The sequence below is a fragment of the Babesia bigemina genome (genome assembly GCF_000981445.1).
Source record: "Babesia bigemina genome assembly Bbig001, chromosome : III".
Classification (NCBI taxonomy): domain Eukaryota; phylum Apicomplexa; class Aconoidasida; order Piroplasmida; family Babesiidae; genus Babesia; species Babesia bigemina.
This window is the reverse complement of record NC_027218.1, coordinates 3,330,061-3,342,172: the sequence shown is the minus strand read 5'-3', so window position 1 is coordinate 3,342,172 and position 12,112 is coordinate 3,330,061. Positions and strand designations below refer to the sequence as shown.

General features: G+C 53.4%; 7 protein-coding genes across 7 annotated transcripts; 5 read left to right on the top strand and 2 right to left on the bottom strand.

Annotated features, from left to right (window-relative positions):
• Positions 1-49: 49 nt before the first annotated feature.
• BBBOND_0313660 (hypothetical protein) lies at positions 50-205 on the top strand (the record flags this gene model as incomplete). The annotated part of the gene is made up of 1 exon (XM_012914196.1): positions 50-205. One exon carries the CDS (start codon positions 50-52, stop codon positions 203-205), a length of 156 nt encoding a protein of 51 aa, XP_012769650.1.
• Positions 206-599: 394 nt separating this feature from the next.
• Positions 600-1,310, top strand: BBBOND_0313650 (hypothetical protein, conserved; the record flags this gene model as incomplete). Its single annotated transcript, XM_012914195.1, has 3 exons — positions 600-609; positions 771-946; positions 1,080-1,310. The coding sequence occupies 3 exons, from the start codon at positions 600-602 to the stop codon at positions 1,308-1,310; spliced, it is 417 nt and encodes a 138-aa protein (XP_012769649.1).
• Positions 1,311-2,133: 823 nt separating this feature from the next.
• BBBOND_0313640 (armadillo/beta-catenin-like repeat domain containing protein, putative) lies at positions 2,134-3,788 on the top strand (the record flags this gene model as incomplete). The annotated part of the gene is made up of 2 exons (XM_012914194.1): positions 2,134-2,952; positions 2,991-3,788. 2 exons carry the CDS (start codon positions 2,134-2,136, stop codon positions 3,786-3,788), a joined length of 1,617 nt encoding a protein of 538 aa, XP_012769648.1.
• A 174-nt stretch (positions 3,789-3,962) lies between these two features.
• On the top strand, positions 3,963-6,809 carry BBBOND_0313630 (hypothetical protein, conserved; the record flags this gene model as incomplete). The annotated part of the gene is made up of 1 exon (XM_012914193.1): positions 3,963-6,809. One exon carries the CDS (start codon positions 3,963-3,965, stop codon positions 6,807-6,809), a length of 2,847 nt encoding a protein of 948 aa, XP_012769647.1.
• Positions 6,810-6,923: 114 nt separating this feature from the next.
• On the bottom strand, positions 6,924-7,452 carry BBBOND_0313620 (ubiquitin conjugating enzyme E2, putative; the record flags this gene model as incomplete). Its single annotated transcript, XM_012914192.1, has 2 exons — positions 6,924-7,375; positions 7,410-7,452. The coding sequence occupies 2 exons, from the start codon at positions 7,450-7,452 to the stop codon at positions 6,924-6,926; spliced, it is 495 nt and encodes a 164-aa protein (XP_012769646.1).
• Positions 7,453-7,766: 314 nt separating this feature from the next.
• Positions 7,767-10,358, bottom strand: BBBOND_0313610 (hypothetical protein, conserved; the record flags this gene model as incomplete). Its single annotated transcript, XM_012914191.1, has 1 exon — positions 7,767-10,358. One exon carries the CDS (start codon positions 10,356-10,358, stop codon positions 7,767-7,769), a length of 2,592 nt encoding a protein of 863 aa, XP_012769645.1.
• A 1,057-nt stretch (positions 10,359-11,415) lies between these two features.
• BBBOND_0313600 (hypothetical protein, conserved) lies at positions 11,416-12,093 on the top strand (the record flags this gene model as incomplete). The annotated part of the gene is made up of 3 exons (XM_012914190.1): positions 11,416-11,553; positions 11,592-11,763; positions 11,807-12,093. 3 exons carry the CDS (start codon positions 11,416-11,418, stop codon positions 12,091-12,093), a joined length of 597 nt encoding a protein of 198 aa, XP_012769644.1.
• Between the last annotated feature and the right edge of the window lie 19 nt (positions 12,094-12,112).

The following is a 12,112-nucleotide window of genomic DNA, read 5'->3' as shown; positions in this document are numbered from 1 at the left end:
AGTGGCTGCTTCGTTATTTCGCTAATGTTGAGTTAGGTGACTAGGCACAATGATGTACCCCGGTATGATGGAGCCCGCTCCGGAACCCCCGATTTCTCCCACCGTGCGTATGTGTATGCGCGTGGTGGGTTTCGTGGCCGTGTCGTCGGCCATCTATTTGTACGGCGACTGGCTAGACATGCCCGAAGCCATCAACCTAATCTAGGCACCCTGCCGACCAACTGTGTCGCTAGGTAGAGCCATTACTCCGTTTTTAACTAATCGCATAATCCGTTGAGACAGTCGTTGCACAAACACAGACATACGATCGGCGCAGCTGGCGTGTTACGGCCTGTGCAAGCGGTCGTTGAGTCCGGTGTGCCCGGCTACCGCAAAATATTATAGCCAATTACTGTGCGGGCAGTTCTGTACGGCTAGATACCGGTATCGTAATCTACATCCGCCGAAAAATTCGTGCGTTTCCCCATAGCTGCTGCGAGCGTTGTCCCCCACCCGATATGAATAGAATCTCGCCACGGTGCCTCACTTTCCGTTTCACACTTCTCTTTTTTTGTTCTTCGTCATCTGACAAATTTGTCCTCTTCAACTTACTATTAAAAATGTTGTTCGGTATGTCGTTGTTAGCGTAGTTTTCTTGGAACGTGTTTCTGTGTGTGGTTGTCTGGCTGTGTGTTTTTGCGCCGTGAATTTTTGTGACACTGCATCGTCCGTTTTGGCAGTTTGTCAGCGTATTCCGCACTTTCTTTTGCACCGTTTACACATCGCCTTAGGTGCCGTTATCGCTCCCGGGAGCAGTGTCACTCCCAAGAATGACTTGGCCAACATCGTCCACTTGTCCCAAGTGTGCCTGAACGACCCCAAGAGCAACGAGAAGACCTACGTGCAGTTGGTCGATGGCAACAAGACCTTCAACATCTGCGCTTTGCAGAAGGACGTCCGCGAGCACGTAAGTTTTGTGCCTTTCGGGTTTTGCGGTTTGTGTGCGCCGGCGTGATAGCGACCCGTTTGTGGTCGCCAAATTGGTGTGTGTGCTATGCGCTTCGTTGATTCCGCAATCTTGGTTGTTAAACGTGTTACAGGCCACCGTCGACGTCTTCTTCTCCACTGTTGGTGGCATCAAGTTGACCACCAAGGGCGGCAAGAACGAGGTGCACGTTGTTGGCTACTTCGAGCCTGAGGAGGAGAGCTACGTGTCCGACAGCGACGACGAGGACATGGACGACGAAGAGGGTGGTGACGACGAGGAAGGCTCTGAGGATGAGGAACCCGCTGGGAAGAGGAAGAACACCGGGAAGGGTAACAAGAAGTGAGGTGTTCGTGATATGAATTTGTATCTTTCCATTTGATCCCGTACCGGTCATTTGCGTCGTCTTTCTAGGTAGCTGCGTCACTGATTCTAATTTCTTTTGCGGCGTATTAGTTGGTTGTTAGTTTTCGTTCTGCGTGGCTCGCCTAGCTGGGAGCATGGGCCTCTGCGGCCGTTGCACGGGCATGTGCTGCCCACTGCAAGATATTGGCGTTGTTATAGGCGCGACAGTGTGCCTATATTCAGCAGTTTCAGTGGCCGCTGTCACCCGCGGCGTGCTACGACGTTGCTTTTGCCGTATGTGATGTCGCTACCGTCGTTGGTCTAAGCGTGCGCCCTCAGCTGGGCGGTGGCACACGCATATGCCAATAACGTATGCATATAGTGCTTCAAATTCTACGTACTTACACACTGTCTACGAACCGAACGCTGTTTAATTACCCGCTTCTCGTATAAAGTGCACGCGCGCGAGGGCGTTGGACCTAAATGCAGCAGATGGCGACCATATACACCGCCACCAGCGCCAGATACGCTATGTGCAATAGTAGTGATGCGCCGAGACGTGGTCAAACGCGGCGTGTGCTGAATTATTCGGTGCGGTGCGTGTGATTCTACACTACAATCCGCACGACGCGTCGGTGTGTCTTCGTCCGCTTTGCGGGTGTCATAACGAGTGGTGGGCAGTTCTCGCAACGCCTTGAATTGTCCATGTGATTTAGTTTGCGTCAGTTTCGTTTTTGAGCGTCTATTGCCTGTGCGTGCTGATCGTGGCTGCGCGCAGGGACCATCAGTTTGGCATTAGCCTGTGATTTTGCTGTTCTGTCGCGATGTTCCGCAAGGAGGAGCGTAAGAAGGAGTACAAGAAGATTTTCGACGACTCGCGTCGTCGTCGTGAGGACCTGCAGGCGCAGATTCGCAAGCAGACACGTGACCGTCAGTTCCAGCGCCACCGCGCGTGTGCCACAGTCGAAGATGACACTACTATGATACCTGAGATTGACCCTGTGGTCGAGAACAACGTGCCGTTGTCGTTCGGCGATATGCACGATCCCGGCGACAGGGTGATGAGCGCGGCGAGCTGGAGCCCGTCCGCACTTGCGCCTTACGTGACCGGCATTCGTTCCGATGACTACGAGACCCAGTTGATCTGCACGAAGTACTTCCGGAAGCTGCTGTCCATTGAGGTTGACCCTCCCATTGAGCAGGTGGTGAACGCTGGCGTGGTGCCCGTGTTCATTGAGTTTTTGGGGCGTTTCGACGCTCCTGAGCTTCAGTTCGAGGCGGCGTGGGCCATCACGAACGTGGCTTCGGGCAACCAGCAGCAGACTAAGGTGGCGACTGACAACGGCGCCGTGCCGAAGCTGATCGCGCTGCTGGAGGCGCCCCGGGAGGAGGTGCGCGAACAGGCGATTTGGGCGCTGGGGAACATCGCCGGCGACTCGCCTGAGTGCCGCGATTTGGTGCTGGGACTGGGCGCGCTGAAGCCGCTTCTGTTTTTGCTGGCCAACTCTGAGAAGGAGAGCGTGGTGCGCAACGCCACGTGGACGGTGTCTAACCTGTGCCGCGGGAAGCCTAAGCCAGTGTTCCAAGACGTTCAGGAGGCCATTCCCTACCTGGCCAAGCTGCTGAACCACACCGACACTGAGGTGCGTATTTGTGTAATGTAATGTGAGCTTTATCGCAGGTGCTTACGGACGCGTGCTGGGCGCTGTCGTACATTTCTGACGGCAATGAGGAGCACATCCAGGCAGTGCTAGACTCCGGCGCGTGCCCGCGTCTGGTGCAGCTGCTGGACCACCCGCAGAGCGTGATCCAGACGCCGGCGCTGCGAACTGTGGGCAACATCGCGACTGGCAACGACCGTCAGACCCAGATGATCGTGGACTGCGGCTGCATCCCTATCCTGTACAAGCTGCTGTTCTCCGACAAGAAGACCATCAAGAAGGAGGCGTGCTGGACGCTGTCTAACATCGCCGCCGGCACCCGCGACCAGGTGGAGGTGTTCCTGCAGTCTGACTCCGTGGAGAAGCTGCTGGAGTTGATGACGTGCAACGACTTCGACGTGCAGCGTGAGGCCAGCTGGGCCATTTGCAACGCCGCGTCTGGCGGGGACCTGAGGCAGGCCGAGAACCTGGCGTCGCGCGGCTGCCTCCGTTACATTTGCTCCATTTTGTCTACGAGCGACACTAAGCTGATCAGCGTGGCGTTGCGCGCGATGGAGAACATCTTAAACGTGGGCCATCACCTGATGGAGCTGAACGGTCTGCCGGCGAACCCCTACGCCATCGCCGTGGAGGAGCTGGATGGTGTGCGGGCACTCGAGGTCCTGCAAGAGAGCAAGGTGCACACCGTGTACCGCCGGGCGCGTGATATTCTGCAGCAGTACTTCCCCGAGGACTACGACCTGGATCAGGACCTGAGCGAGTCGTCGATGAACGGCGGTTTTCAGGAGGTCGTGCCTGCGGGCGGTTTCCAATTTTAGCAACTTTTACGTCTCCATATGCAGCTTCCGTAATAAGTATTCTTTGTTTTTTGCGTTTTGAGATGTGTGTCCGCGTGTCTTTTTTTCTCGTTGTGCGGTTCGCGCCTTGGTGTGTTAGCCCGACGGTATCGCGTCGTGGCGTGTCTTTTCGGGATTTCAGTGTTGGATTCTGCAATGTCCCTTGCTGACAACAACAGTCCGCTAAAGCGCGAGGACGCGGTGAGCCTGGAAGACCTCGAGCACCTCTGTTCTCGCGTTCAGAGCGACCCATGGAACCTGTCTACGTACACGAAGGGCATCTACATCGCGGCCCGTCTGAAGCACGAGAAGTACCTTGAGTACTTGCGGACTCAGTGTGTGAAGCACTGTGTGGTAGAGGACCGATTTTGGCTGTCCTGGATCGAGGACAAACGCCGCGACAGCAGCGAGGATGAGCTGATTTCTATGTACGAATGTGCAGTCGACAATGAGCCGTCTGCTGAACTATGGGTCGCGTACGCGCGTTTCGAGCGCAAACGCGCTGCCAGTAGTAACAATTACGCTCGTATCCGCAACCTGTTCGAGCGCGGTTTGAAGGCAGTTGGCCTGCACGCTTTGGATGGTCCTCTTTTATGGAGCGAATATCGCCAGTTCGAGCAGGAGCTGCTGGAGAAATGCAGCCCGGCAGACTATGGAAGCCAGCTGGAGCGTGTGCGGTCGCTTTTCTTCCGTCAGCTGGCGCTGCCTCTGTCAGGTCTGGCCGACGTGCTGGACGAGTACCGCGTGTGGGAGTCGGAGCTGCCGAAAGAACATCGCAAGCCTGTGACTGAAGGCGAATCTATCCACAAGCAGGGGTATGACGCGTGGGAGCGTCGCAAATGCTTCGAGCTGAAGGTGCAGTCTGAGTTCGACGAGATGTTGAACCCCGGCAACATGAACAGCCTGTGGAACGACTACTTGAACTTTGAGCTGAAGTGCGGCGACAACGACCGCATCAGCATAGTGTACTTGCGCGCTTTGGACGACCTCGGTTACGAGCGCGACGACCTGTGGATGCGCTATGCGGCCCACGCGCTGGGCCTGAGCGAGAAGTTTGCGCTTTGGGTGTGCCAGCGCTCGTGCCGCCACATGCCTCGTTCGGTTAACATCTGGATAAACTACATGCAAATCGTTTCTAGCATCTCATCTTCGAGCGCGGAGGAGCTGGTGGAGGTATTCGACACTGCGGTGACTGCCATCACCGACACCAGTGCTTTGATCAGTCTGCACATAACTGCGGCCGACTGCCTTCGCCGCTACTATCCCGAATCTGTAGAGGCGTTTCGCAGGATCCTGTTGCGCCAGGAAGACCTGCTTTCGAAGATGGGCGACCTGACCGACACCAAGGGCACGTACCGCCTGCTGACGTACTGGGGCCGTCAGGAGCTGCGGCTTCTGATGACCCAGAAAGGGTCGCCAGATAACTACCTCGAGGTGATCAAAAAGCTGTTGCAGCGTTTCGTGAACGACGGTCGGTGCTGGTTGTTCGTTATCGAGGGTGTAAAGAGCCTGGATGCTTGCGGGAAGTGCGATGCAGATTTCCTGTCGTCACTGGTGGCCGCCATCTGCGGAGTGATCGCGATCCAAGTGCCGCCCGATTCCGAGGTTTCGAGCGCCCACCAGGTGATTATGTGGCTATTCGACACGTCAATGCGTTTCGTGACCGTCGGGGGCATATCGGAGTCGTACATCGACTATGCCCAGACAAGCGGCGACGTGGAGGACATAAAGAGGGCGCACATGACCGTGGGTAACCAGGTGCACATCGCAGAGACACGTTGTACGGGCACTACTTTGAGCCTGAACAACATCATCTTGCGTCGCGACCACCGCCGTCGCAGGCAGTCGGAATCCTTTTCTGAAACGTCCTCTGACAGCGGCTGCTGTTCGCATCGTTTCATCAAAAGCAGCTGCCGTGTGCGCCCAGAGGGTCACAGCGCCCCCATTCTGTCTCCCAAACTGTCAGTGCGCGAGGTTGAGTTTGCGACCCGCGCCACGTGGGACGGCAGCGAGAGCGCCGACCCGTCCATCGCGCCTGCGGTCCCTCCGAGCATCACGATGCCGCCTCCACCCCCATCGTCTTTGATAGCTAAGTTCGGCACCCAATTCGCCGTGGTGCCCGGCAGCGTGACCCCGCCAGATAATTCCCCTGATCTGAAGTACGTCTCTCGCTGCGTCAGCACGATGTCCTCTGCGGGCAGCCTGTCGATGCTGCCTCAGCCTATGGTGTCATCAGCCGGCGACAGTTACGTGCCCGGCGTAAACAAGCGTCCTGCTGAAGACCTAGACGACATCGGAAGTGTGGATTCTGAGCGCTTCAGCCGTATTCAGCTGCTGCTTTCCAATGACAACGAGGCTTTGAAATCGTGGCTGTGCGACAGCGGCGAAAGCAATACGCTGTGGATATCTAAGGTGGACGGCGATTTGGATGAATCGTTTATTCGCTCCATCTTTACCTCGGCGAAGGGCTTCAAGTCCATCCGCCTCTTGCCTTCCCGCGGATCGTGCTACGTCGAGTTCGACAGCTACGATAACGCCGTGCGCGCGAAAGCGATTGCGTCATCCAGTGGGTTGGACCGTGAGCCTTACGACTGCGAGGTGTCCAAGTCGTGCAACACCCTTTACGAGGACAAGGTATTGTTCGTGAAGCGCATATCGGACATCGTGGCTCTGAACAAGCCGAGGATAACGCGCGTGTTGCAGCAATTTTTCTCCGAGCTGGGCCACGAACCTGCTAACATCCGGTTCCCGTCGATCGGCTTCGACTGCGATGGTGAGGACAGCCACATGCGCGTTCCGAACTACTGCTACGTGGACTTCAAGGAGGAAGACAGTGCGCGCAGCATCATAAATCGGCTGCTGTCGCGTTCTGGGACTCTATCGTGCTCCATGGGCGACGTGGCCTTCGACGTGTCTCCGTCGACCGCGATGTTCCGTAAGCGTCACCGCGCGCGCGGCTCGTGCAAGGAGACCGACAGCGACTGCATGTACAGCAGCGAGTAGCTCGCTCGTGACTCGCACACCTCCTCCGCATAGCCCGCATCGTTGCACTGTTCGTCAATGTGTCATAGTTACTATTACAGCTGTGTGGTTCTGTTTTGCGTCGTTTCGTCGCGCTCACATGACGGTGTTCCTGGCAAATATCTGCACCCGTCGCTTGTAGCCCTGCGGGTCATTTTTGAACTCCACAGCTGCGTCTACGTTTGCAGGCGACTCTGCGTTGGGCTCGGAGAGCATGGATATGACGCTGAGTATGATGCTCTCCACGCTGAGAACCGGCCTCCAGCGCTCCTCCGGCGCCTCCTGGTCGTTGAAGATGTCCATCCCCGGCGGGTGCAGTATGGATATGCATACCCTGCCGTCCGGGTATATGTTGGGGTGCCACATCTTCTGTTCGAACTTCATTTGTGGCGGGTTGTTGGGGAATGTGTCGGGGAATGTGATGACGACGGTGAAGATGCCTCCCTCGAAGGGCGTGCCGTATGGCCCCTCGAAACAGACTCTCCACTGGAAGAGGTCATCGTCCTCCAGCCCTACCGAGAATGTGCAGTTGTCATCCCTCGTTAGCTCTGCGCGCTGTGTCCAGTGCAGCTTGCAACGTACCTATATACTGCCTTCGTAGAATCTCCCGTGCGATATTCACCATGAGTACTTTAAGGATTTCGGGGTGGTGCTTCCACGTTTAAACTGCGTTCAAGGTGTGTCTACTGGCGCCGCCTGTGGACGTGCTTCTCGCCGCCTTCGGGTGTGTCGGTATCGGGTGCCGGGAATTCCGCCGTTTCAGGCGATTAAATGTGATTAGACAATATTTATTAATGATATCATTGTCTACGGGCACGGTGTGTTCGGTGCCTAATGGTTTATTTGGGCGGTGTGTTTACGGTAGTTGCTTAGTGTGTAGTACCGATATGGCCATGTGATCCGGCCTTGTCTCGCGTTAAACCCGTCGCAGCCACTTTTTTATTTGAATTGTCTCTGTAGAACGGCTAAGGATATGAGAGAGTAGCGGAGGAATCCGCTGTTTTCTGGCGCCACTAGCAGTATGTGCTCCTGCGTGTCTAGATCTGCTACAGCTATACTCTGTGGCGTTGTGAAGTGTTTTCCAAACGGCAAGCATTTGCACGATGCTTGTGGCATCTGTGTGACATCCGTGACGCCGTTTTTCTCTTGCTGCATAATCATCTGCCTTAGGTGTTTCCACTCTCCGGGGTCAAAAATAGCTAGGTGTGGCAGTATTTTTGGGGCGTTGAACTTGAACCTAACGAACTGCGAGTTTGTGGGTTGCATGTCGTCCTCTCCGATATTTTTCTTGCTCGTGTCTACGTTTATCTTCCATACGTATATGAAACCATTTTCGCAGGGGCAAACGACATACTCATCGTTGTTGGCGAACTGCGCCTTGAACGGCATTTCAACGTTGTGGTGCCCTTTAAACTTTTCGAGGTCTAGAAGCTCGCCTTCCTCGTAAGCGGTGGCTGTCAACATCCTTATGCGGCAGTCCGACGTGGTTACGAGTATGAGGTTTTCCTTCTTGCTCCAGTCCACTCCTGTAACGTCGGCACCATTTGACCACTTCCCTCTTCCGTTTCTGCAATCGGCGCTTCCCACCTCCTTTTTCGTTTTGCTGTCGTATAGCACCAGCCACCCGGCTGCGGACTCTACGGCGAAGGTCTGCCCAGTGGGTGACACATCCACGCTGAGTACGTCGCACATGGCATCTAACCCCCCCTTAGTTTCCGAAAACATCAATTTGTGCTGTCGATTCATTTCTGGACTACCCCTGTCTGTGACTTTCCAGTGCTGTATGAGTCCATCGGCGAATGCGACGAGCATTTGGTCGTGCGCGAAATTAGGAACTGCAGCCACAGGTTCATTTCCCATTACCTGAGCCCCAATTAGCGTCAGCATGTACTCGTTTGAGACCTGATGCAACGACCAAACCCTGACGTATGTGTCTGCTCCCGAGGTTACGATGGTGGCAATCTCATTAGTGTGTGCCCGGGCGTCACCTTCACCATCTAATTCTATATCCACTATTCGTATGTTGTTGATGGCAGTCAAATGCGCCTCGGTAGATACTTGGGGGGAGATGGCCATTAATCCCCATAGCATCGAATCCGGCATGGGATCGTTATCGGCGACATCCGCAGGCTTTTGCTTTTTGCGTCGTGTGTTTCGCATATCAGCCTCTGCTGTAATGAATACGGTGAGAATTCCCCTTTCTGTGCCCAGTGCAAGGACATCCTTGCCTGGTGACAGTGTCATTGCAGAGAGTGCCCCAGCTTTGGCATTTACTTGCATAGCTTCCTGCATGGTCAGTAGCTTAGGCGCGGTTTTCTTTTGCGTCGCGGTAGCAGTTAGCACTGATGCCACGCTTTTCTTTTTATCCGCATCAACCATAGCACCGTAGTCCTTCGCATCAGCACGCTTGAGTTGTGCAACACTGCTAGAGCTCTCGGCCGAAGCAGGATTGCTCCGCGTGTCCACATGTTGCCCAATTGGACCATCGGGTTTAATTTTGGTTTCTGCAGTTGGCGCAAGAGGAGTCTCTTTTGGTGTTACCGATGTAGCAAACGCATCCGCTGCCGTAGATGGCGTAACACTGTTGTCCGCCTTCGTCGTTGTAACGGTGGTGCCCATTGGCACATCTTTCTTTTCTCTGCTTGAGAATTCAGTTGGCCTAATCATTACTGCCGTAAGCTCCCCCATGAGTTCGCCGACAGGGGCGCTTTCTTTGGTTCCAATGATGTCCAGCTTTTCTACCGTGGAATCACTACCGCAGTGTATGTTATCCAATGTGGCAGTCTCTGGAGCAATGTAACTATGTGTTGTTTCGTCATTCACCATATCCACGGATTGCATGGCTCCTTCGTCATCTGAAGCGGTATCGACTGGTTGGTCAGAAACCGGTTCATCTATTGCAGATAACGTTGATACTAATCCTGTTGTATAAGGCGTTCCCTCCTGTGCAGACTGCATGTCAATGCTTATTTGAGCGCTCATAGACGTTTCCGGAGGTATGTGAGATTCGTTGGAACGTATCTCTTCCATACTACAGAACACGCTGCTCTGCAATGGAGACACGCCTGGATAATTAACAGGCTCTGTAACTTCATCGTCTAGATGCATATCTGTACTGTCCGTGGTTTCATCTTCCCGTACGTCGTCTACGAGACTGCCGGCTGCGAAGTGTTTCATGTAGTGCTCGTGCGTGTCGCCGACTTTGTTGAAGAACGCCGTTCCCCTATTCGCGCTGGCTTCATCATTCTCGCGAGTTGTTTCCAACTTCTCAGTTTCATTTCCAGTAGCGAGATGATCATATAAATCGCCCAACTCATCGCCCGTTAATGCTGAGTCCATCGCTGGTTTAATCTTTTTGCGTCTGATGCATTTAACGCAATAGACATCCCCCAATTCCATTTTCTTAAGCATCTTCATGACAGCGCTTTTCTTGGGTACTTGGATGGGCTCTGGCTCCTGCTCCGTGGTTGACATGCTGTCCTCGTAATCCATCATCCCATCCTGATCACTCGTTGCTGTGGTGCCCACCATGATGCAGTTATTGCTATATTGCGGGGCATAAATCGCGTCAATGCAGACTGGTGGCACACTTACTAAGCTTTATAAAAGTCACTTTAGCGTGGGGTGCAGTTATAACCAGAATCTTCTAGCTCGTCATAGGGCTCAGGCGGATCCGTCGTATTCCCGAATTGTTTGTATTGTCTTATACTATAACCTTGTTAAATTTGCATCGATGCAGGTTATGAATAACCTTGCAAGTTATGGTAGATCTAGCTGTTCGCTGAGTTCTAGTTATTATGTCTACCGCTGCTATTCAAGCGGAGTTAATATTACAACCGTGCCACATCTACGTTATCGGCAAAACTACAGACAGCAAATATGATCTTTAGCTCGTCATTACGCTCCCTTTTGGGCCGAAATATGGCAATCTTTGCCATGTACAGGTGTGGCAATTCATGAGACGCAGTATCCGGATCTATAGCTGATATAATTAGGCATTCCGGCCGACGTAATTTTGACATTTATTTTACTATAGATCAACGTACATCTCCTACACCACTAATATATTGCGCTCTATATATTTGGGTTGTATTTCATCCAGCCATCAGTGTACCCGGCTGTGAGGGCACGGGTAGACTAGCTCTCAAACAGCCAGTTAAGCGAAATGTACGCAATGATATAACATTATACGTGGTGCTAACAACGCTATAAGCGTGCAATATAAAATGTATTGCGATTATGAACCGCGTCATTGATTATCATAATTGACTAGCATATTAAACAAGCATGAGCGAATGCACTGCGTACACATATACTATATTAGAATATATTCTACAGATTCCAAAAAAATATTTGAAAGATTCCACCGGGACTAGGACTCTTACGCGGTGACGTGATGTGTAGGCGAACACTCCACGGAAGTGCCCATATTATGGTCATTTTAACCCAATGGGTTACATTAGCTCCCATTTATGGCACAATATAAATTGGTATACAACCAAAACCTCTCTCAGTGTACACATTGCCTTCGATTGCTTACAGGCAACACGACCATCGCAGCGTGATACCGCGGCCATGTAGCCCTGCGATGGACGCCTATGAGCGTTTCAACATCTTGAGCGCAACGTTCGACCCGGAATCCCTGGTGGATGAGAACGAGAACTTGCCATTTGACCCTTCGCGTGACAGATTCTACCTGAGCCTTTTGTCCAGTGTGTCTGACGAGGTACGTGCGACCTGTAGTTTGTGGTATCCTATGTGTAGAAACTGCATAAAGCAGTACTAGGGTTGAGGGACTCCCGGCTTGCCGTTGGTCGGCTGCCGCATGCGTCCTTCTTGCTACCGTGGAGTGCCCAGCCGTCGAGCGAATTCGCGGATTCCGCTGCTTCTGGCGTTCGTTCTCAGCACCCCAAGACCGGAACCCAGCTGAAAGCAAGTGAGTAGCAGTTTATTTTATCAGGCGAACATCTGATTTGCAGGCTTACAGAAATTCGTGTCACGTGCCAAGTGTGAGGCGGAAGCCGTCAAGCATATGCTTGAGCTCCGTCTTACTGGTTACACGTCGACTCGTAATGCATGCTACAAGTTCCTACGCGACGCTCTGAAAACGAACCGCGAGGTTGTGGTCTGTCTGCGCCTTTCTGGCGTCGTTCCCGCCGTGCGTTGCCGAGGCTCGGTGGTCTTTTTCGACCGAAGTTCGAATATGCTGTTAAGCGACGTAGAAGTCGACGGCAAGGTTCACCACCCGTTTATGTACATCAGGTAGGCTTTCGGCAGCTTTAGCT